The 23,292-nt window shown below is 40.8% G+C and overlaps 1 protein-coding gene across 1 annotated transcript in view; it reads right to left on the reverse strand.

Moving 5' to 3' along the window:
* Positions 1-23,292, reverse strand: part of C7H10orf90 (chromosome 7 C10orf90 homolog) — a 67,981-nt gene that overhangs the window by 11,646 nt on the left and 33,043 nt on the right. Inside the window, exons 2-6 of the mRNA XM_075155489.1 lie at positions 22,936-23,030; positions 19,598-20,678; positions 5,076-5,366; positions 2,831-3,024; positions 1,627-1,825 (exon numbers count right to left, since the gene is read on the reverse strand). Of these exons, the coding sequence (XP_075011590.1) occupies positions 1,627-1,825; positions 2,831-3,024; positions 5,076-5,366; positions 19,598-20,678; positions 22,936-23,030 (1,860 nt within the window). The remainder of the gene's footprint in view (positions 1-1,626; positions 1,826-2,830; positions 3,025-5,075; positions 5,367-19,597; positions 20,679-22,935; positions 23,031-23,292) is intronic.

Below are 23,292 nucleotides of genomic sequence, written 5' to 3' on the forward strand. Positions count from 1 at the left end.
AATTACATGTGGCTACATGAAGGCAGATGAGTGAAGGAAACTAAAGATTCTCTTTAGGCTAATTTATCTTTACTGACCAGCCACTAAAAGAGGGAAATAGTAATTTACTTGAATAATTAATGAATATATTTCAATATTATGCTTTTATTACTCACTAAACAAGCATAAAAATTAATCTTTAGCTATAATTGAAGGAGTAATAAGTTTAACCTTTCCTTTTTTTGTTTCGTACAGTATTTTCAGAGTAGTTTGGGGGACTTTCGAAGATGACCAAACAAAGGGGGAGATATTTGCCACTTCTTCCAAGATATATGACAAAGCCCTGCCCTGTGCCACTGCCTGCTGGGAGGACTTGCTGGTACTGGTGCTATCCAAAACTGCGGGGCAGTGTGGCCCTAAGAGATCTGAACCCAAGTAAATTAACTTGGATAATTGAAGTGGTGAATGAATTTTATTGACTCTTTAAAATATAATTCGTGTTTTGTGCTTTGTTTACTTATGCTTATTTAGCTCTTACTGTATAAAAACCCATTATGTATCTATAAGGTAGACTCGGTCATACCACCACAAACGGCACAGATGTAGCGACGGACGTTGGTACTCTCCGATGCAAAGCATGTCAAGAGCCCCGAGACGGGGACTGTGCCCAGCTTTCCTGCACCCGATCTCATTCCCCAGGCAGCAAAAACTAAATATGTGTTGAGGACATCAAAGATTTTCTTTCCTGCTTCCTCCAGGTGACCCATCTAGTTGTTTAATGTTTTTAATTAATTTACTTTTTGGTAGAATAATGTGGCTTCAAAAAGCCACAGATTTAAAACCAAAATGTAAAGAGGAATGCCAATCAATCAAATAAATCTTTTTCTTTAGTCAACTGAATTAAGTAACAGCCAGATGGCAATTAAAAAAAAAAAAAGAAAAGAAAAACAGAAGTAATTTGTTTAACATCTTGTGCCTAGATAACGTTTACAGAGGTGCTATTAGGAGGGAGCTGTGATGGAGCTTCTCAGAGAGAACCGTTTTACTCGCTGGATATTCAGTCTGTTTACCACTAGGGTAATAAAACAACCTAATCAACTTGAATTAGGAAATCGCAGAGTTTAGATGCATTGATTTAGCAGTCTTGCATACAGCTGCTGGGCAGACAAGCGCTCTTTCACAGCTAGCTCACTGCTGAGGGCTTCATGAGTCAAGCGGCAAGTCCACACCTGAAGCTGCTGAGAAGACTGCCCCAAACCCCACCTGTCCCCCTAATTCTCTCCCCAAACTGGTCTTTCTGTGAGCTGAGAGAGGTATGAAATGCCATTTATTGCTATCACCTCTACAACTAGCAGCAACTTGCATCGCGCTGAAGAACACGACTGCACGTGACAATGACAAAAAGTCCCCAAGGAAGTCTCCTTCCGCTGCCACAGACCACAGAAAACACCTCATCCCCGCTAACCCCTCTCTGTGCTTCAGAGACCTTCTGCTTTGAGCATTAGGGACAGATGCTGGAGCGTTGGTGGGGTGAAACAGGAGCAGCGGGTCTCATGTTTTTTCACAAAGTTAATATACAAAATACTATACCCGTGGCAAGATTTCAAAGACAGCCACAGACCTGTTGCTGGTCACAATTCAGCTTACCACTGAGCGGGTGAGGAATGGTGTATTGCTTTTTTTTGCTTGAAGTGGGTGTTGGGGAAAGCTTGCGAACGAGGGCTCCTCGGTTGCTCGCGGGAGCATCGCTCTGCTGGGCTTTCCTCTGCTGGACCATGTGTTCAAGTCTCTTCAGCCTTTCTTGTGAACGAGAGATGAACCGAGGCTTATGGATTTCTAGTGCTTCCTAAACGAAACAGAGAAACCGCTTCGTTTTAAAAGAATTAAAAGGAAGAAAAAAAGGCGATATGCATCTAATTGGGTTCACTAAGAGATTATCAATGAAAATGATTGCTTGTCTGTACGAAAGTTAGCAAACTGCCTTCCTATCTGTCTTTTCTTCCTTTTACTGTTAGAAAGCTGCCTTGGTGTGAAATTTCCAGATCAGACAAAGGAAAATTTCTGGAAAAAAACCAACTTTCAGAAAACATATCCAAAAGGTTTTGAATTACATATTTTTATAAGTTATCCAAATTCAACTTCTTGATGTTTATCCGATTTCCTTATCTCACCCCATCGCCGAAGCAGCTTGTCACTGACAGTTCACAAACTTTCCTGTTTATTTAGATTGTCATGCAGATCTATTCGTGGATGATCCAGAAAGAAAACACTTTCCAGTCAAAGGCTGCTTCAGCATTTAGGAATGTCTTAGGACAGAAGACAGGAGCGGAGACTGGTCTGCAACACGCGCCGGAGGAGGAGGCAGGAAAGGACGTCTGCTGCTGGGGCTTGGTATCAACCTGCGGACACGTCCCTACCTACGGCTGCCGCTCGTGGTACTGGATGTCGTGCACATTTGGGAAATCGGCAGTTTCGAGGTACAATTTCAAAAGTGCCTTTGGGAAATTTGTAAATCCCCAAACTTTTACTGTGTTCCTCTACAGGAATGGCAGGTGGGGCTCAGAATAGGGAGCTTTTACATCCAGACAGCCAAGCAAGTCTTGGCAGCTTATGCAAGCTACCAAAAGTTCACTGGAAAGGAGAAAAACCAAGGAAATGTGAACTTCTGCCCTCAGCCACTTCCCAGGAAGCAAACACCATCCATGAAAAAAAAAAAGAAAAAAAAGGGAAAAAAAAAGAAAAAAAAAAGAAAAAAGAAAAAAAGAAAAAAAAAAGAAAAAATTAAAAAATAAGAATGAAAAAAATCAATCCCCGTATCAACAACAACAATAGCAAGAAATTGATATTTTACCTGCAGCGTCTGTGGGGCTGGTGGAGTTTTCTCAGGCTGGGAGCCGGTTTCTGGCTGGGCGAGCGCCTCGTTTTTCTCACGAGTAACATCTGGCGAGCGAGCTGCGGATAGTGTTACCTTGCTGGCTCGCTCCTGCTCGTCCTCCTCCTTGCGCTCCTTTATTTTGTCACTTGAACCACAGAATTCATAATCGCCTTCGAGAGATTTAAAAGTTCATTAAGAGTGCATGGTTAATTTTTTATTGGGTTCTCCACCTCATTAGACATAGAGGGCAATTTCTGAAATAAGAATGCCAAGGTATTATTAATAGGCCTCATTAAGCAGACTAGATCAAATCTAATCATAGGTGCTACTCACTGCCCTGTGACACCCAGAGTATCTTTCACATTAAGCCACACATCACATCGAAGCATAATTAAACCGCTCGGATGCTTAGCTCCGTTTGCTGGTATTCGCTTCCCAAAAGCAAGACATTTCTGTAACGCAGTTGCATTATGGAAAGCAAAGGATATCACGCTGCGACTTGCAGTTTGAGTTCATTTCAATTTATTGCCCGTATTGTAGGAAAGAACATGTTGTTATGGACCTTAATCACATATCATTTCTCTTTGACCATACTGAGACTTTCATAAACACTACTTTCTGTAGTGTTTGCTTTCCATCTTTTCTATATATTCATTAACCAGTGGAAAGACTTCATGAAAAAAATAATAAACAAAAGGTTAATATGCGTGATAGCACGTTATCATGAAAGCTGTCAATTCACAAGGTCCTTCATGGAGAAAAAAAGATTATTTTCTACACTTATAATTATGCTTTAAAGCTCTATGACTGATACTCCCTGCACAAATTAGGACCAAAAGAGGCTATGTGCTCAAAAATCAGAGTTGACAAGATTCTCATTTAGAGGACAGAATTAATCCAAAATAACAAAGGAACTTCGGGAGAGCTCCATATGAACTATTTTGAAAAGTCACACTGGAGCACTTCTTCCTTGCCAAACAATTTGATTTCTAGAACTAAATATCTGGGAATAAAGCCCATTACTGTTTTACTTCAGTTTTTGGTTACAATAAACTTAAAATATTTTCCTCTTTATGACATATTGTACATATTATATTGTACTTAAAAAAAATATTAAAATGATCTGTGTTGGGTACATTTGCCTTATAAAAGCCTGAGCTGTATTTCCTCCCTAATGCTGTTCTTGTTAACATTTTGGAAAAAAACTTGAAACCTGTGAACATGAAATTAAACTCCTTGATAAGCCAGGTTTACAGCGGTGTCTAATAACTTTATCTTTGATAGATCTCAGTGGATGCTTCACTTTTGTAAAACTAAGTCACTTCCAGTTAGTGAAATGGCATGATTTAACTTCAGTCACTGAAAGCAGAACATAGGCTTCTCTCATCTCGCATCATAAATGGGTGTTATATTCAGTAGCTTTATAGTCAGTAATGAAAAAGTTTTGCCTACCTGCCTACAAAAAATCTGTAAGAAAAAACGCTGTAAGAAAAAAGCCTCTGTGGCCATTATGGCATTTTTAAGGTATTCTTGGAGTAAATTTGTCGCAAACCTACTGATACTGAAGCCAAATAATCTATAGTATATCTCAGTTGTCTTCTGCAAAAATACCTTATGTGTGAATACAGCTGCTTGTGTCACCTCCATTTTAGCTATTTGAATAAGTGTTGGAATTAAGACATCCAAACAGGTGCTGAACTAGAAGAAATTATATTTTACATGCTGAAACCGTGTTGATATTCAATTGTTAAAACTTTTTTTCTTTTTTGTTCTTCATGATGATCTCTCCAAACGAAGTAGTTCATGCTATATCTGTGTACCACATATAGTTCAGGCTGTTGTGTCAAAAAAAAAAAAAAAAAAAGATTGCAGAAGTGAAAGAAAGGTATCAGAGCAAGGTTGTAAAAATAATCTCACTTCTGGTGTTTCCTGGTTGGACTGGGACTGCTTGACTCTGCAATTTTAATGTTTTTTCAAGATTTTCTTGAATCTACTTACAAAGTAAGCCTATCTTTCTCATTTTAATCTTGTTTTCTATTAACCATAGCAATGTATACAGTCAGATTAGTTGATTGATCTCTCACCAGATGACTCATACTCAGCACTTAAAGCTGGACAAAAATGGACTGACTTTCCATTATTTCACTTTTTTCTTTGAGACTGATCTCATCTTATTATTGAAACCATATTCCTAACAACCACAGTAGGATTTGTACCTTACTTTTTAGGAGCTGGTTTTGCCTGTGAACATTTTCTTCTGAGAGGATTCTTGATGAAGCTTTTATATTGCACATACTGTTTGAGACAGACTTTTTTGGTTTCAGGATGCCTTGTGCTTGGATCTCTTTGGATTTGGAGGTGCCTTCGGAGGGATCTCTCTTTTTCGATGAGCCATCAGTAGCAGCAGCGATTGCCTTTCTGGATGCTGTGTCTGGAAGAGAGCCAGAGGCCGTTGTGCTGCTCCTGCCCGTGGTGCATTCCTTTGTCTTGCTTCCCGACAGCATTTGTGTTCCTGTGAAAAACAGAAAAAACAACCCCAAATTCTGTAACATGGGAACATTTTTCTTCTCAGCCCTCTAGTCCTCATAATTTTTATTTCCTGCAAAACTGCTTTCAGTGGTATATTTTAAAAGTTGGAACTGATACAAATTTTATCTTGACTGCCATGCAGCTGTACTGCAACAACATGTTACCGATAGAAATAATCACAGAGGACACTCTTCATAAAAATAAACTGCCTTTCTAAATAATATAGGTACACTCTGATGGGCAGCGTGGAAGGAGTCAAGATACCTCTGACAAAAAGGTATGCTATGTGTCTTTCTCTCGTCTCTTATTCACTTGAGAGGAACATTTTAGATGATTGGTTAAACCTGATCAAAATTATAGTTATGGATCCAACGGTGGCTGTGATGAAAACTGAGGTCCAAGTGGTTTCGGGATCAGGGTTTTAACCTCTCTGTAGTGGAGTGGCTGCCTCAGAAGCATCACCCGTCTCCAACATTTTTAGTGCCCTGTTCTACCTGTGTGCAAAGCTGCAGCAGGAACCAGCAACAAAAGGTCTGATTTGTACAAGATACGCTTTCCCCTGAAATAGTTTTGATGATAAGGCTGTGGCACAGCAGCTACAGCTGCAGGACCCTGCTATGTCAAAAGCAATAGAGCTAGTTGGATAAGCTCCGTGCTAGACAAACCTTGAAAGATGATTCAAGCTGACCACCACTACTGCCAGCAAAACCCTAGAGAATTGAGAGTGTGGGGGTACAAGCCGGTCTGCTTTTCCAAGTGTCCATTTTCCAAGGTGCATTTTAGGCAGAGTTTTGGAGACAGAATAAATAAAATAGAAAAAAAAAATCAGGATATGAAATCCAAAGAATTAAGGACAACGTGGAAAGGGCATCAGGATCAACAAGGGGGGAAGAAAGAAGATGCGGATGGGAACTATTTTCTGTCCCTATAAACCACTCGGTAATGGTCGCTGGTAGGCAGGCACCCACACGGCCACGCACACAGCATGACTCTGCCTTCTTTTTCAATAATGTGCATAAATTGTCTCTTGGCAGTCCTATCACAGGCTGACTTGAGACCCAAAGATTTATGTAGATGGAAATGACCAATAGCTATTAAAAAATTGGTGAAAGAAAGCAACTGAGAGATTTGGGATATACAAGGTTAAAAAAACCCAACTGGTTTCAGACCTGACCATAAAACCAAACAAACCAGGCAGGGACTGTCTCGTTCTCTGTTGTGGACATAACACATTTAATAAACTACTGGTGCTTCATGACAAACACTTTTTTAAAAAGCAGACACATAATTCTTTTCTCTGCTGACTCATTCTCAGCAGCTGCCCCTCTCCAAACACTTTTTTCCAACATCTTGGTTGAGGACAGCGGGAAGATTAGAAATGTTTTTCTTCTTTGATCCAATCCACAAGGAAGGATGAAATGCCACATCATGTTAGATACTTCCTTATCGCATAGTCATTAAGTAAAATTAATGTGCAGTGCGCTGCGGGAAGTTTTCCATTCACTTTCCCAATCCTTGATCCACTCGCAATAGATGAGAAATATTCTTTGCCACAACATAACGGTCTCCTACACATTTTAGTGATCTGAATGGCTCATGTTTCTTTTTGGTCACCTGTATTTCTGGGGAAATCAGAGACATTAAGGTATAGCATCTAGTGTTTCCCCCTCACCATGCAGATCAGAAAGCTTTTAACACGTTCCTTTCTGTAAACTCAACTGCCCATACAGGGAGAAGGAGTCAACTTCTCAGGGGATCCTCTAGTGAGGGATCCCTGAAGATCAGCATAGATAGAAAAATTAACTTTTTTCTAATTGAATTCATTGAGATATAAACCCTGTCCTAAGCAATTTCACAGCCATACAGAAAATCTGGTCAAAGCAAGGAAGTGCACACAGAACTCCCAAATTTTAGGCTAGCATCCAAGCTCTCCCTCTTCTCTCTGGTATAAGTTATTTTCCTCCTTGCTTTTCACACATTGCAAATATTTGCCTTACCTTTTGTCAAAACTTAGCTCTCTTCTCGGATGAAAAGAGTTTTGATGCAAATACTCTCAACAAACTGGGTAGACTCAATTCTGTGCACACACTCGGAGCTCATGCATATACAGTGATCTGTTCCTCCATTCCCTGACCCATCCCATACCTGCAGTTACACAATGTGTTTCTACAAATGTTTTATGACATATAGAGGGGAAAAAACATTGGGACAGATTAATGGGGTCATGGGCATCAAAGAGTGTTTGTGGGAGGAGGTAGAAACAGGCAGCACGGTAGGAGAAGATGAAGAAAGCAGCAGGTAGCGTTAAGTAGCTGCAGAGCGGCAGAGAAGGAAGTCTTTTCACAAAGGCAGCCAAAATACTAGGATAGAGGGGAAAAGAAAAAAAAAGGAGGGCAGCTAAGCCACAGAAAGAACTTGAATGGAAAACAGATTATCTCTTTAAATCATCTTTGAAATTAAAGTAGTTTACTGGCCAGTGGAAAGCAGAGAGGAGAAGAAGAGAAAGTGGAAAGGAGAAAAGAGTTTCTGCTCATCCAAGGCAGCATCCCAGTAGGAGATAATTTGCCTTCATATCAAGAAACGGTCTGTGCAACAAATGTGTGTGTCGTGAAGCCAAACAGCTCTTCACTGAGATTGTCAGCCCGCTCAGACCACTGTTGTGTCCCCAGGAGAGGCTATTTGCCACGCCTGGGCATTGGTATCTGAAACTGCAGCACGAACCGTCAGGGTGGTGAAAACGGGCTGCGAGGTAGCAAAATAAAACAGCAGAGGCCAGAGCTAAGTCACATCTCTCCTCTCTAACATCTTAGAATATGGATCTGAACAAAAGAAAGAAGAGTTGCCTGGAGTATTCACACTCCATTTACTCCTAACTACCAAACTAGCTATTTGTGGATATTGGCTTCCAAGTTAAGTACAGTAACCTTCAAAACTGAGAATTACGCCCCAGGAATTTTCTTACATAGAGTGCAAAGGGAGCCAGCCTTCCCTTCTGCACTGCACCCCTTCCCTGCTAAAGGAAATGCCACCAGTGGCATTCTGCCCATAAGGTCTGGGGATTCCCACAAAGATGTGGATTGGAGAGAAAGAAAAGAAAGGCATGAGCAAAACTAGGAATGGGGTCTGAAGTTAAAAAAAAAGATGATGGCTGCTTGCTGGCATTTTATGACAACGAAAGGATGTCTAAGAAAGAATTTTAAAAAGCAAGATTCCTTAGGAAATTCAGGTATAAAACCACTGCATCCTTCTGCATGAAAAGTGTCTTCCTTAGATCTTATACTAATATTATAACTAAATCTTAATCCTTATTAGATTCACAGTATGGTGGGGATTTTTTTTTGTAGTTAATTAAGGCAAAAAGAAAAGGCATGCCTTGTTCTTGTCTAACATCGAAGGCAATCAGAATAATAACAGAGCCAATCTGGTAAATTCTTTCCTCTAACCCCTCTTGAATTAACCTTTCAATTCAAAAGGTACACCCAGGTGCAGTCAATCCCCAGGAAAACACAGCAAAGCAAAACAGACATCGTCTCCAAAGATCAACTCCCTCATCCTCAAAGCAGCTGTCAGTTACTTTCAGTAACGAATGCAAATGATATTAAGAAAAAAAGGAAAAGGCAAAGGTACTTAAAGGTAAGATCACAGAGTTTCACTCTGTACATTCTGGATCCATTTTTAATATACTGTGTGGGGAATTAGGACTGTTACTCTCATTAAGACTATCTGGAATTGTATATCTAAATCCCCACGCACCAAACTTGAAATATATATGCCCCTCTGAGAATAGCTAGAATTGCAACTGGATGACTAGCAATATATGTTTTTTCTATTATCCCAGTTGAAGAAAGACTTTAAAACTAATGAGCAAAGACATGCAAGTGTAATGCTTTGGGAGATACAGGAGAACAAAACTCGAAGAAACAGAAAGCAGAAAGACACCGTTAATAAAATTCAGCAAATATAGAACCTAGTTGTAAAAGTTCAGCTGCTTATGGGAGAAAAAGGAACAAAATCATAATTACATTCGGAGAAAAGTCATTTTTGCCCTATGCAAGAAAGAAAAAGACAACAGTTCAATTTTTAAATAATGACTTAGTGAAAACCATATGATATTGGAGGAGTTAAAGCTATTCTGTAAAACCCAGGGTAGGTTTTCAAAAGCTCTTTTTTTTAAAAGAATCCTTGATCTCTGAGTAAAATGAGCATATTGTTTTACTGTAAAGTATCTTTTTACATTTTTCTCCCTCTCCCTTCAGGGGGTTTTGCTAACAGGAAGTGACCCTGCATTACAGCAGGTTAAACTTGCCTTTCCTTGAAACATGGACAATTCAGGCAAACATACCCTTTTCCATTGTTCCTACTTTTTTTTTTCTTTTCATTTTACAGCAGGATAATGCAGCTTTTCATACTTTCGTATAACACTCTTCCTAGTGTTTCAGTGTGGATTTTTGACGATTCCTGACAAAGTGCTTCCTTGAAATTGGCCAAAGCTCATTTTAACAGACGCAGCGCTACAAATCCTCCACGACCACCAAGCAAGCCTGACAAGAGGCGGCCAGGGAAGGAGACACACAGCGTTGATTCACTGTGTGTCATTAATGAGATCAGACATCACTGTAGGTAGGCTTTACATTACAGACCACCTGCTGGTTGGTTTTTTTTTTTTTCATTTAATAAAAGCCCCATGCCCTGGGATGCTGAGCTCTCCCAGACCTCCGTGATGGGAGCTGATGCTGCCAATACCCCAAGCAGAGAGGAGCAGCAATTAACATTCCTTAAATGTAAGAAACTCCTACCTTCTTCAAGATTTAGACCCAGACATACGTAGGCGTAGGTTGTACAGAGCCCACACGTGCCTCAAGCAGGCAAGCAGTGATCCGTACTCCAAACCAAGACTCCAGCCTCCTGATGACAAAGACTGATGACTCAATTCCTATCATGAATCGAATATTACCCCTGCTAAGCCATACGATTTTAGATATAAGTAAACAGACCGCATCATCTCAACAGCCTGGCAACACAGAAAAATGGAAACATTGAGAGCAATGACAATATTATTAGTTATTTCAGTGTTTGTCAAGGAATGGAAGATAGGATGGATAATTTATTGTTCAGATCACTGCCGAGGAAAAGACATCACTTTAAACAAGCTGCAGTCAGCAAGGAGTGCTACAAAATTCAGATGTTTTTACTAAAATGTCTGCTGACCAGCAGTGATACTATGTCCCTAACTGCCTTTTGATGTTTGTTAAATGACTCATTTGCAAGAGGCGGTGTCAGATGCTGTTCAGCATTAGCATCCACGGAAACGATCCAAATTGCAAAAAATCCTGACAGTAATGTAGCTCTGCCTATGCTCCCTAATCAAAATGTAATGTTTAACGAGGTCTTGGATTTACCTTTCTGTAAAAACCTGGGGCTGGATCCCAAGAACAAGGGCTGGGCCATGTCCTCAGCTCCATTCCCAGAATTGTCAAGACCAGAATTGTCAAGTTGAGGCAACTTTGCAAGCTTGAACCGAGAGAATCAGCCAGACTGTTACTCCCGATGCACATGTAATTGTGTCTATACTAATGCTTCTTCAAACAGCCCTGCCTGGTGAGGATAAGGCTTAATTATCTCAGCTATATCAATAACACCTCAAGCTAAAAGTCTAGATTAAAAAATTATCTCTAACAGAAATTTTTTTTTTTTTTTTCCTAGCTAGATCTTTTGTGGGTTTTTTTAAAATGACATTGACAGCTGTGGATACATTTCTCAGAAGGAAGATGCTTTTTTTTTGCAAAAGCTAATATTTGACTGTAGAAAGATGTAATAATTTAAAAGAGAAAGCTTATCAAGTCCACCTAAGAGCTATTAGGCTTCAAACCTATAATCAGTTCAAAGTAGGAAGAGCCTCTTGATGTCAAGAAACAGCTTGTTTACAGAAGGCTTTTGGCAAAATTAGAGTGTAGTCCAACACTTGGCTTTAGAGCAAACAATCCCATAATGCAGCTAATCAATGGCCCCTGACAATAACTCTCTCTGTGGTGACTGCCAATTTATTTTCTCAAAACACTGCAAATAATTGATCAATCGTCTCTCTTGGCGTTAATAAGGGAAGGGCACTTATTCCAGGGAGCTAATGGGTAGCAACGTGCTGCTCAGGACAGGATGTGACGTACCGACTCCGACTGCACGGAGAGGCTTGGTGGAACAAGGGTGTAATTTGCAATGACTGCACCAGCAAAAAGGAAACGTTCCTGCCTGGCACCTGCAGGAGATCATCTTACACTCTGAATCATGAGAGTGTATTATTGCTGCAGAATATTTTAGTGGTCAGGAAATAGTCCACCCACATGATTTGATTCGACTGCTTCCCAATACCCAGCTGGTCAAGAATAGCATTTGTATATTTTGCTAACATTTTTCCCCTTTGCTTCCTATATGCTGGGACAGGATAAAAGGAAAAATATTCCCTTTTCATTAAGCCTTTCGTAATTTGGAGGTTGGTCAAGCACCTGGTAATTATTTTCTCATTGAAGATAATCAGTCTTAGATTTTAGACTCCTGCCTCGAATCATCATTGTTTTTCTCGTCATGCCTTTTTGGCCATTCTATACCAAAGTCATGTCTTTAACAAACCCAACACTCCCAGGCAACTGGTCCTTAGACTGCAAGGATCTCTGTTCGTATTGCTAAGAACCATGGAAATGGTTATTGAAAATGCTTTGAAATTTGCTGTTCTACTTTTGAGACATTCTCTGAAACATCCACGTAACAAAACCTCAGAGTTAGACATCCATGTTTGCATTTCAAGGATGTCATGCTGGAAGCTATCAGGCACTATTGTAGTGACTCAAGGTGTAATCTGATGCAGTGTGACTTTAAAAAAAAAAATCAGGATGATTCAGAACATTTAAATGGTGATTTGCAGGGTAAGAAATGTATCGACCACTTGGTATTCTCATCATGTCAAAGACACCTAGTTGTTCAGCTCTTTCTGATAATTTACCGCAGCCAGGCTGAGCCAAGTACTCATTTCACAGACTGCGGAATAGTTGCTCCCAGTTTAAACCAAGTGTGAATAAGGAGAAAATGAGGCCCTTTACTCCAGTGGCATAATGCAGTCACTGAATCCGCATAGCCCATCTCTTTCTCTTAATCATTATTTTAACGATTCTAGTATTCAATCCTCCATTTCTTGCCCTGAGTGCTAACGAGCAATTTGCCCCCTCCAGAGTCTTTGACCTGAAGTTGTCTCACATTTTTACCAACTCTGACAGCTCAAGATAGAAATGTCCACCCTGAACAAGATGGAAAACACTGGAAAAATCAGACCCTTAACTCTCACATGCCAAAACAAGGAAAGCGAAACTTTAATTTGGATCTTCAGCAGACAGTATGATCATCTTTGGGAAAATAATTCTAATTTATCAGTTTCACTCACAGAAATGCTGTCCATAACACCATTAACAGGGACACATCCTACTGTATTCTAGGGAAACAACGGCCTTTCTGTCCAACAGGTTCGTTGCTATGCCCCATAGTATAAAACTGAGCCTTTAATCTGTGAAAGGTATGCTTCCTGAAGGTGGGGAGCTCCTTCAACTCCAGTCAAACTATTTTGTGGTCATGCCCTTAAACAAGTGAAAACAAACAAACAAACAAAAACCTCTACAAAAAAAACCCCAAAACAACCAAAAAAACCCAACCATCCTCCCAATTATCCATGGCTACTTGTTGCCTAAAACCGCAGAGAAATTGTTAAAGAACTGTTAGCTCCATAGGAAAATGAGTGCTTTAATCACAGCCAGGGTCACTGTGACATCACAGTGCCACCGAATCAGCAGTGCCGACCTTGAAAACTAGCCTACGGGCAGCTTTAGCTTACACAGCCTTGAGCATCATCTCTCCCTCTTGCTCACATCTGCCGGCTGCGACCTCCAACAGTAGCTATGCATCCATACGACAGGGCAGACGACCACATTGCTCTTCTGAGTCCTGTAGTTTTTCTAAATAAGTGGAGTAAGAAAGAATACCCCTCCACACTGATCCCTTGCTTCTCCTCTTACACCCGATGAGCGTCGTCACCCCTTCCTTTGTCACACCAGATGATGGGGAAAGTGGCATTTGAAACAAGGAGCAAAGCTCAAGAACTTGGTACTCCATAATGTAAGAGGGCCCTTCAGAGAAGAGGAGGCGTTCCCTTCCTTCTAAAAAAAGCTCCAAGATAAGGAGAGGCAACTCCTCTTGCCCATCACACAGGTTGGGGTCTGTCTTGAAGGCTGGCAGCATCTTCCAGAGTCATTCGTAACTGAGGACTGCCAGTTCCTCACCGAGTTTTCAACATCTGTAAGGACTGAGTCTTCAATTTCTCAGCATCTCATACACTACATGAAGATCACATTGCAGTGTGACACAGACCCAATGACACAAAACGTCTAGACTAAGGAAAATTGACAACCTCCTCCATTTTAAATTTATACCAGATGAAGTGAAACATCAAAGGAGCTCCTTTTAATGGGCTTTTTGGCATGTGGTTCTTTGTTCTTAACAAGTCGGCACCAGCTGCTATGTCCATAATGCCAAGTCAGTAACGTCCCCGGCCAGATTCTCGGCTGATGTAAATCAGTGTCGCTCCTCTGAAGGTGGATATTTCTATTGGTTGACATCAGCTGAAGATTTGGCACCTCATGCTTAGCAGGTGCAAGCTAAAGTAAAATCTTCTCTGCCATATTTCACATTTCTCCTGTCTTCACCATCACTACTGCTGTACACATTCTCAGGCTGGAGAGTTAATTAGCATCAGCTGTAGCTACTCAAGTTTCTATACAATAAATTCCATATTGTAAGGAACAGCTTTCGTCTAATTATATCTTGTTCATGTATATATATATATATACATATTTCCTGAATATATATATATATTTCCCCCCACACACACTAATCTTGTACCCTGGGTTGTTGTGTGGTGACTTTCCCATAAACAGAAGATGAGGTGAGAACACCAGATAGGCCACATTAATGCATCACAACATTTCAAATACTATTTAGTAATACTGTTTCGTAATTGAAAGTAAATACTATTAATAGTCTTCAGTCTTAAGATTGCCTACATTAGCCCATCCTGATTACCATGAGTATATCTTAGTTTAAAGGTGACCTACAAATATTTTCTTGATATACAAATGTCTCAGATACCAGGGGCTTTTCAATGTGTATTTAAAACGAAAACATTCTTTTGCTTTGCAGGTAGCAGCATATCGAAATCCCACAGCACCAGCTGTTCTGATTTTACTCCAATATAAGGTGTGTATATATATATACACACGCATATATATATATGCACAAAAAAATTAAAATAGCTCTTGAAACTAATTAAAGTCTAGTTATTTCCCCCTTAGTAAACATGCCGCTGGCTTCAGCACTTGTTAATAAAATTCTTGCTTAAGAAGGAAACAGAAGCCTACAATCACCTGGGGCCATTCAACACCACAAAAGCCCAGATCCCATCTCAGTTTTCCTCATCCACTGTCTCGGGTTGCTTTAATTAAGTAAATTATGCTTTCAAGTCACCTGCCATTCTCTTTGGGAAAAAGTATAAGCAACTACACTACCAGCTCTCTGATCTGTCTTGTTCACTGACTTAAATGTGTTCTTCCCCTTCTTGAGTGCTTCATTCCTGAATTCTGCAGGAGAAGGGATGCTGGCAGCGCACCCCCCCGGACACCCCCTGTGCCCGGGCTGGCCCCCAGCGCCAGCACCTACTGCCGCCCGCCTTCACGCCCACAGGCACAACCATCACCATCGCGTCACATTCACCTTCCATTGCTGACTCACGCATACCTCATAATCCCGATTTCCCTACTTGTGGATAGTTTACATACGAGTGCGATTCATGAGATGCCCTTTTGTCGTCTCCCCCCACCCTCCTTGCGCACCCTCCACATCTTCCGTATCTCAACGTAGGGCTGTGGGAGCCAGCACAGCACCTACCATCCAAACTGGACTTACATTTCTCTCCACCTCACCTGTTCTTCCTTAATAACTCTGCACAGCAGTTTTGGGCATGACAGCATAAGAAAAACAAAAGTGTAGGTGTTATAAAAGTTGAGGTGTTCGCAGAAATTATTTCAATTTATAACGTAGCTGACATTTGTGAAGGTGCTCAGGCATCAAGACATTTACGATTATCTAAGCTTAAACATAAATTTAAATGTTGGCATTTATAATCTTTCATAGTAAAGTGATGATACTGTTTAATCGAGAGGTCAAAATTAATTTAAAGTTGTCCCATTTTCTTCTCTCTGCCCCTTTTCAATAATTCAGCATAGATCCCAGTAGGTAATATATTGTAAAAGATGGATGGAAAACTAGATATTCATGTGGAATATATTCTTCATGAAAGGTAGGTGAGAAATTAAGATTAAAAATGCTCCTGTCTTCAGCAGAAACAAGACTAATCTTTTCGTTTTTAACTTACCTTGTATTTATGAGACATCAGCTACAGACAGTAAAGGAAATTGCAGCATTCACTTAAAAGCAGTGTTAGCAAGTTCTGACAGCTTGTTAAAAGCCATGACCGAAGGCAGGGTGATGCACATCGATCACCTGTGACAAGGACCTCATGGAGCTTGGCCTGGGCTTGCCCTTGGTCGTATCTCTGAGGTGGGTCCTGTGGCTCTCGGTGGGCCGTTTCACGTTATCGGGTGCACGTTCCTTAAGCTGCCCAAGGGATTTAAATGCTGGCCACTCATTAAAAATAAACACAATTATGTCCTACGACTCTATGTCCTCCCGCGGTTCAAGTCTGACCTCACGTGTAACATGGATTTTCCAGCACTCAAGTCCAATTTCTTGCCAGATGATGGAAGTAAAGTACTCAAAGCAATGGAGTCAGTAGAAGATACAGTCCATAGCGGTGAAATCACAAGATCATATTCCATCCGTGGGATGCTATAGCGTGAAATATGGCTTTGAACGCTAACTGAGTCTGAGAGATTTGGATTTCTAAGTATAATTACCATCCATGAGCATACCCAAGATTTACATTTCATTAATATGCCTAAAATATCCCTTTCATATGTGGCACTTTGTGAAATATATACCTCTGGAGATTATCTGGACCAACCTCCTGCTGAAAGCAGGGCCTTAGATTAGGTTATCCAGGTCCAGGTAAAGCCAAGTCTTGAATACTTGGATTTGAACATGAAATAGTATGAGTAATAGTATAAGCAGAGTCATCGTTACTTTGGTGAAGCCACATGAAAAATTAGAAAAAAGACACTCCAAAGAGGCCATGACTCAGCCGGCCCTATAGGTAACAGCAAAGCTGGCCCCAGTACCTGTAAAGCAGAGACGTATTTGGGTGCTCATTCCACTTCAGATCCTAATAAGGCAGCCTATACATCCTGGAAAGTACATTTACTACAGGTTTCGTACAGAAAAGTCTAGCCTTGAAAGTAATTCTTTTTTTTTTTTGCCATGGCAATGTTATTACCACTTGTATTTCTGCTGGCAGGAAGGTATTGCCTACAGCTGCAAACTAATACAAACTCGAACTTTCTGGGTCACCAGAAATGTGACGGACAAAGTGCTCTCCACAGTTCCTTCATCCATAAGATAACTATGTTAAAGTATTAACACAGTGTCAAAAATTGTTCGCTGCCCATTTTTTGAGAGTTCTTCCTTCTTTTTAAACATTTCATTTCACAAACTTTTCATCGCATAAACATATAGCAGACCAAAGCTTAACGTGAATGGATTTGAGCTAGTAAACATTGGAGGAAAAAATATCTGAAAGAACTGGGAATCTGTAATGGTATAAAGGACTTTGCTGATGGGGTAGTTATTTTGCTGGGCTCGTACAGCAGCATCTTGCAATACAGGTCTTATAATCTTGAGCTGTACACACAGAAGTGCCACAGCAAAAAGCAGGAAGGCAACCGTGTCCCATTATAGCTTTCTTTAGATATTTAAAACTAGTCCAGGGAAAAAAACATATAACAGGCTGTAGGACTGTACCAGATTTGCACCAGAACGGAGTATTGGACCTAAGAGATCACTTCTCTCCCTCGCTTCAACATTTTCAGAACTAAAGGGAACTCACTTTTTCATTTTCTCCCAGGTTAAAATCATACCAATTGCCATTCATTTTAATGAGCAGTGCGTATGTCTCATGCATTTAACTAGGTTTCTTATGATTTGTCACATTTAATGGCTGACGGCTATGCAAGAGCTCATTACTTTGGGGATCCTGGTGGGAAAGGCTGTTGTTTTGAAGCATTGTTCTGGCTGGTTGTACAAATTTCACACAGGAAAGTTGTAGTAAGCTGATAAACACCTTCTTATATATTACAAAGGGTCTGATCAAGAGAAATATATATCTTTACATTCTACATTATTGCTTACACAAAAGGTGGAAGCAGTTAAAATGGTAACACTTCCCATGTTTATTTACACCTGTATTCTTGTGTACACAAATGGTGGAAATAATTTTTCAAAACCCAGTATTTCTCAGCTGGCTACCTCACTTATTTCCTCTTTTTAGTAAACCTGTGGAACCATGAGCAGTGTCCTATTTCACTTTCTAATTACTTCTAGTAAAAGTGATTCTTTCATGACCACCACTGTATTACCAAGCCCAAGGAAGTCTCAATATTATTCTAATCCTTGTTTCTGTGGTATATCACAGAGAAACCTTAAATGGCATTGAACAAAGCCTTGAATGCATAGTACTTCCTATGGAAACTTGAGGAGGACATTGTTATTTGAAATTAGGATGGCATGAAATGAAGTCCAAAGCTGAAACGCTTAATTTGCTGGTGTCGGTCAGCGGAAGGTCCTCACCAACGCTCGCCCCTTTACATTTTTTCCTTGCTTTAGCACTGGTTGGCATCTTCCCTTTCCTGCTCCCCATGGTGCCATCTCCCCTTCAACAACAGTCAACCTGGATTACACTTATAAACGTAAAGAAAATGTTTTATCTCAGGCTTTCTTCAGCAGCCAGCCTGAGGGGTGCTTCACCCTGCAGACCCACGCAGTTTTCATTTAAGGGACCAACTCTGGAATTACTGACACTGCCGGCTTCTCTGTGGAAAATCCTGGCTCTGTTGATAATTTTCTTTAAGGTTAAAGCAGGAGGCCTCTGAATAAAGCAGTGCCTTCTCACTCTTTGCACCTTGATAACTGCAAGAGCAGTCCCACTGATTTCGAGTGGGTGCAGCAGTCACAGCACGGTGCAAAGGGATGGTGCAGCCCAGGTTTTGTACCTTGCCCAGCCCATGGACGCAACTTCTCATCTTTCTCTTTTTTTCCATTTGCACACTGGAAAGATGAAGGTCCAAATGAATCTTAGGAAGTAGCTTATGTTCATATACTGACCCTTAGATCAAAAAGGCTGTATAAGAACAAGGTAATTGCAATTAAATGTAGCCCAAGGTCGCAGGATACATGGGGGGTAAGTTTTAACCCTAGTGTTTTTGGTAAAAACCAGACTCACTTATTGACATTCTTCCCATCCACACTCCCTTCCTGGAGAGTCAATAAACTCAGCTGTGGTTATTCAAGCGCACTGTAAAATAGCTGCTGCAGCCCAGCGCAGCAGAGGCTATGCCACTCTGGGCAGGAAGCAATCCCCTCGGTACCTTTCCCTTCCCCGAGAGCAATGTTGCGAAGAAAATTTTATGTTTGCAAGATGCTTGGAGATGTTTGAAACAAATGTGTTAAAGATTTGCAAACCATTTACCTGGAGCCATTAGTTATAAAGGCCTGGGCTTATTACTATAGCCTTCTAAATAAAAGCTGAAAACGATCATTTTTAATCACAAGGAGCACAAAACCAAGCTTAGTGCAGCCGTCTCCTTCTTAATCTCACATCTTGAAATTCAGCCCTTATACAAAGGAAGACCTAATTATTTTCAGGGGCTAAGCGCTTGCATGTTGCTGGGAAAAAAAAAAAAAAATGACAGTTATAAATGGTTAAAAATAGAGGTTTAATGCAGAAAACACAGGCAGAGATTTCTCTATCACCTGATGAGCAGCATGCATTACTAGCATGGCAAATATATTCATGATAGTCCTGGAACTGAAAACCTCTGGGTTGTGCTCTGACTCACCGTGCCTTTGCAGAAGCAAAGATTACTATTATCTGCTCACATAAAATCACTGTGGTGGGTCTGTTCCAGCCTGAACCTCTGCTCCACCAGACTGAGGTTTATGGAAATAACTTACCTGCCTCATCACTTGAATTAGGAAGCTGGAGAGAAAATGTGGTGTGATAGCTGCCAGATTGCTTATCATCATCTTTCTTTGTTGTTACTACATTATTAGGTCCTCTGGGTATATCCACAAATGCTGGAAGTTCAGAGACAAAGACACTTTGCAAAGGGTATTTACTACCCAAATAGCCTTCATTTGTTGTCTCTCTATTAATTACATTATTTTCTGTTAAGTCTGCACTCCAGTTTGATCTGAGTGGAGTCTTGTTTTCTCCTAGGAGCTTTGTCTTAAATATCTCCTCTATTGGCTCTCCATTAGCTATGCCATCTACTCCATCTGCTGTTAATCTAGACGAACTGCAATTTATATTGAAGGACAACGCTGCTCTATGAATTTTTTGGCATTTAATTCGAGGTTGGTCAATGCACACATTGAGCGACTTGTCTAAATAATAGATGGTATTTGGACACTGCTGAGAAACCTGAAGGTGGACACATGAGATGAATGAAGGTGGTACCCTCTCTCTCCCATCACTGCTTTGAAGACCCACGCTGTTCTCTTTGTTTCCAGGGTCAAAAATCCGCTTTCGTGGCTCTTCACTTAATTGTGAGCAAGATTCAGAAATCTTTAATGGAGAGACATTTTGGTTTGCGTGGCCCGGCAGAGGCCAGCGACGGAGGGCTGCAGGGACTTTGGTCGAGGTGGGGGACATGGCGTTGGGCTCTTGCACAGCCCCAGCTCCACGTGCTGGGTCGCTGGAACCTGCAGCAACACGCCTGGCTGTAATAGTTATGGAGGCAAACCCTTTCTGCTGGTTTTGACACTGTTTTCCCTCTGTGATGGGAGAGTCCGATAGAGACGTGGTGTCATCTAAAGATGCCTGAATTTCTAATCTGCTGGGAAGTACCGTAAATGCTCTTTTAATGTTGACTGAACCATGGTTAGCCAAAGATTGCTTCATGTGATAAACGTTGGGCTGGGGGATGATGGACTGCATCAAAGCGGGCCAATTTTCTTTTGATTTATTCTCATCAATCATCTGCGAAATAACTATCGGTGAAATCAATTTTGTATTTTGTGATGATAGAGATTCCTGCAAATGAAAAGATTCAAATTATGAACATATGCTATCATAATATACGTAACTGTTTCTCATCTACCACCTATCACACTAGACAGTTTTGTTTTAGATTTCTTGTTAACTTTCTATTAATCCTAACTTTTTTGTCATTTAAAAACACACGCTCTTGAAATCAGCTCTGAATTGAGGGAGACCTCAATGAAAACCTTATCACTCTGGTGCAAAAAAATATTAAAATTAAAAATGTATATTCTCTACTATTATTTTCAGTATTTAGTCCGTTGTCGCAGTTGGGATTTGGGGCTGCTATGTTTCTTTAAAAATTGACATGTCAAAGGCAATTGCCAGTTTCAGACTCTAACCTGCTCTTTCATGATGGTCTGCTGGAATTTAAAATGCATTTAAATATATTATGGATCATTAGCCTGAAGGTCCACGTGTGCCAACACACGCTGCAGAGGACATGTGGGCATCAGGGTCATGACTGGTCTACAACCTCACCAGTTACAAGTATGGAAAAACTTCTCCCTGATCTTTCCCACAAAAGGGATGTAATTTCCTATAAGGGATCCAGGTACTATTTTAATTCATTAGTTCCCTCTTGCTTATTATGACTTGGTGGCACCTATCAATCATGTAAAACCACACATGTCCAAGATTGACTGACAGTGGCCCAGATTCATTTTCCCAGCCATGACAGTAAACATCTATCTTGATAGACCGTACATTACTCCACTCAATGTGATAAAGGAGGTGCTTTTACATTAAAGCTATCCGACAAAGAGTAACCCCGAGTTTAAAATCTCCTGCTATTATTATCCACACGGCTGGTCACATAAGTCACATGCAATAAAGCAGCTGGCCTAATCTCATTGCTGCTGTAAATTGGCTGATTAGATTGCTCCTGCCTTGTGTTCCTAGATCTCCCAATCCTAATAGAAACAACCCCACTGAATTGGCATGCAAATTCTGAGGATAAGCTCCATAATGAAAGCTCAGTCAAGTTCATTTGGGGTTTAGGTGCCATTTGCTAGCTGTACTGCTCCTGCTTGTTATGAATTCATCTCAGTCGTACCTGGGCGCCTATCATCTGATAATCAATGCCAGTACTTGACAAATATTTCACAAGACATAATATTCTTCTTCCTCAAGGAAGACTGCGTGAGTGACAGAGTTGTGACCTCCCAGGTGCCACGGTCATCCTTCTCTGGGTGCCAGAGACGGGACCCTGCGCCGAAGCCCCTGGGGAAAACCGTTCCTGCGCTCCTGTCCCCCATGCATGGAAACAACACAGAAAACGGGCTTGTAACTCTCGGGAAGGCTGATTTGGGACCCCAAATAGGGAGAGTTAGATCAAGAGTTTATTAACAAGGTGAAATGCCAGGTAAATTTTATCAACTCTTTAAACCAGCTGCCTGTGGTTTTGACAATTCAATAATTTCAGAGCCCCAGGGAAAGCATTTTCTTCCTTCTTTGTTTCTTTCATGGTTTGTAACAACATTTGCCTCATATTTTCTGCACTGCATTTACTTCTACCTACAGGTTTAAGACCTTTGCATGCCTTCCAAAACTCTCGACTTCCCTGAGATTTCTACAGGGCACCAAAGAAGAATGTTGCTTGAAATACTTTATTTGGATGCATTTCTCATGCTCCAGTAGTTAATTTAATGTTTATTTCTTTTTTTAAGGGCTGCACGGATGGAGACATCCTGCAAGAGGCCAAAGGCATGTCAAAAATGCTCCTGATTACCTTCAAACTCATGCAGTAATATTTTAAATAATTTGCTTTTCCTTTTTCTGCTTGAGTATATGTATTATTCCCTCCTCCCAACCTTTGGCAAAGAAATAGATCTTTAAGGTCTGACCAGCTGATCCTATGCTCGTTGGCAGCTTTCAAGCTTCACTGCATCTTGTGGAAAAAAAAATACGCACTTACGCAAAGTAATTGTGGTGAACTGAAAACTTCAGGCTTTATCTTGAGAACGTCTGAGACAGAGTGTAATGGTATTTGGGATACCACTTGATTTAGTCTCCTGAGGTGTTTTTAACAACCTTTTTCCCCCCACAAAACATGCAATTTTTTTCCTCCTCACCAAGAGCACATTGAATCACAACATTTAGCCGTCATTTTGTTTGGCTTTTCTGCTGCCTAAGCTAAGCCTAGCTAAAGAAAACCAAGTCCAAATACACAGCTCAGCAATCAGCAATTGTTTTTTAAACCTGAATGCATTCTGCTGACTGCTATCTAAACATAATTTATTTATTTTACCTTGGTAGAGCTTGATTTTCCCTCCGCAGCACTCTCCCGCTGAAGGCCTGTGCATGTTCTCCGGCCGTCAGTGCCCCATCGCTTTTGTGTCACTCCTGGGGAAAAAACACAGAGAAAGTAACATTATTTTCAGTGTCCTGGAGGAGATGAGTTAGAAAATGTGGTTTTAAATGGAGTGCAAGCAGGAGAGAAAGAGCTACTGTAAATGATCTGATTGCCCTGGGATCTGGTGATCCGAGGGATCCTATTTCTCCCGCTTCCCAGGAGAGGCACTTGAAACACCCCTGGGATCCTGTTGCAAAGATGTCTTTGTCGACAGTCTCAGAATGTGTTCAGGGCTGATCCAAAGCTTGAATA

Source organism: Calonectris borealis, chromosome 7 (genome assembly GCF_964195595.1).
Source record: "Calonectris borealis chromosome 7, bCalBor7.hap1.2, whole genome shotgun sequence".
Taxonomy (NCBI): Eukaryota; Metazoa; Chordata; class Aves; order Procellariiformes; family Procellariidae; genus Calonectris; species Calonectris borealis.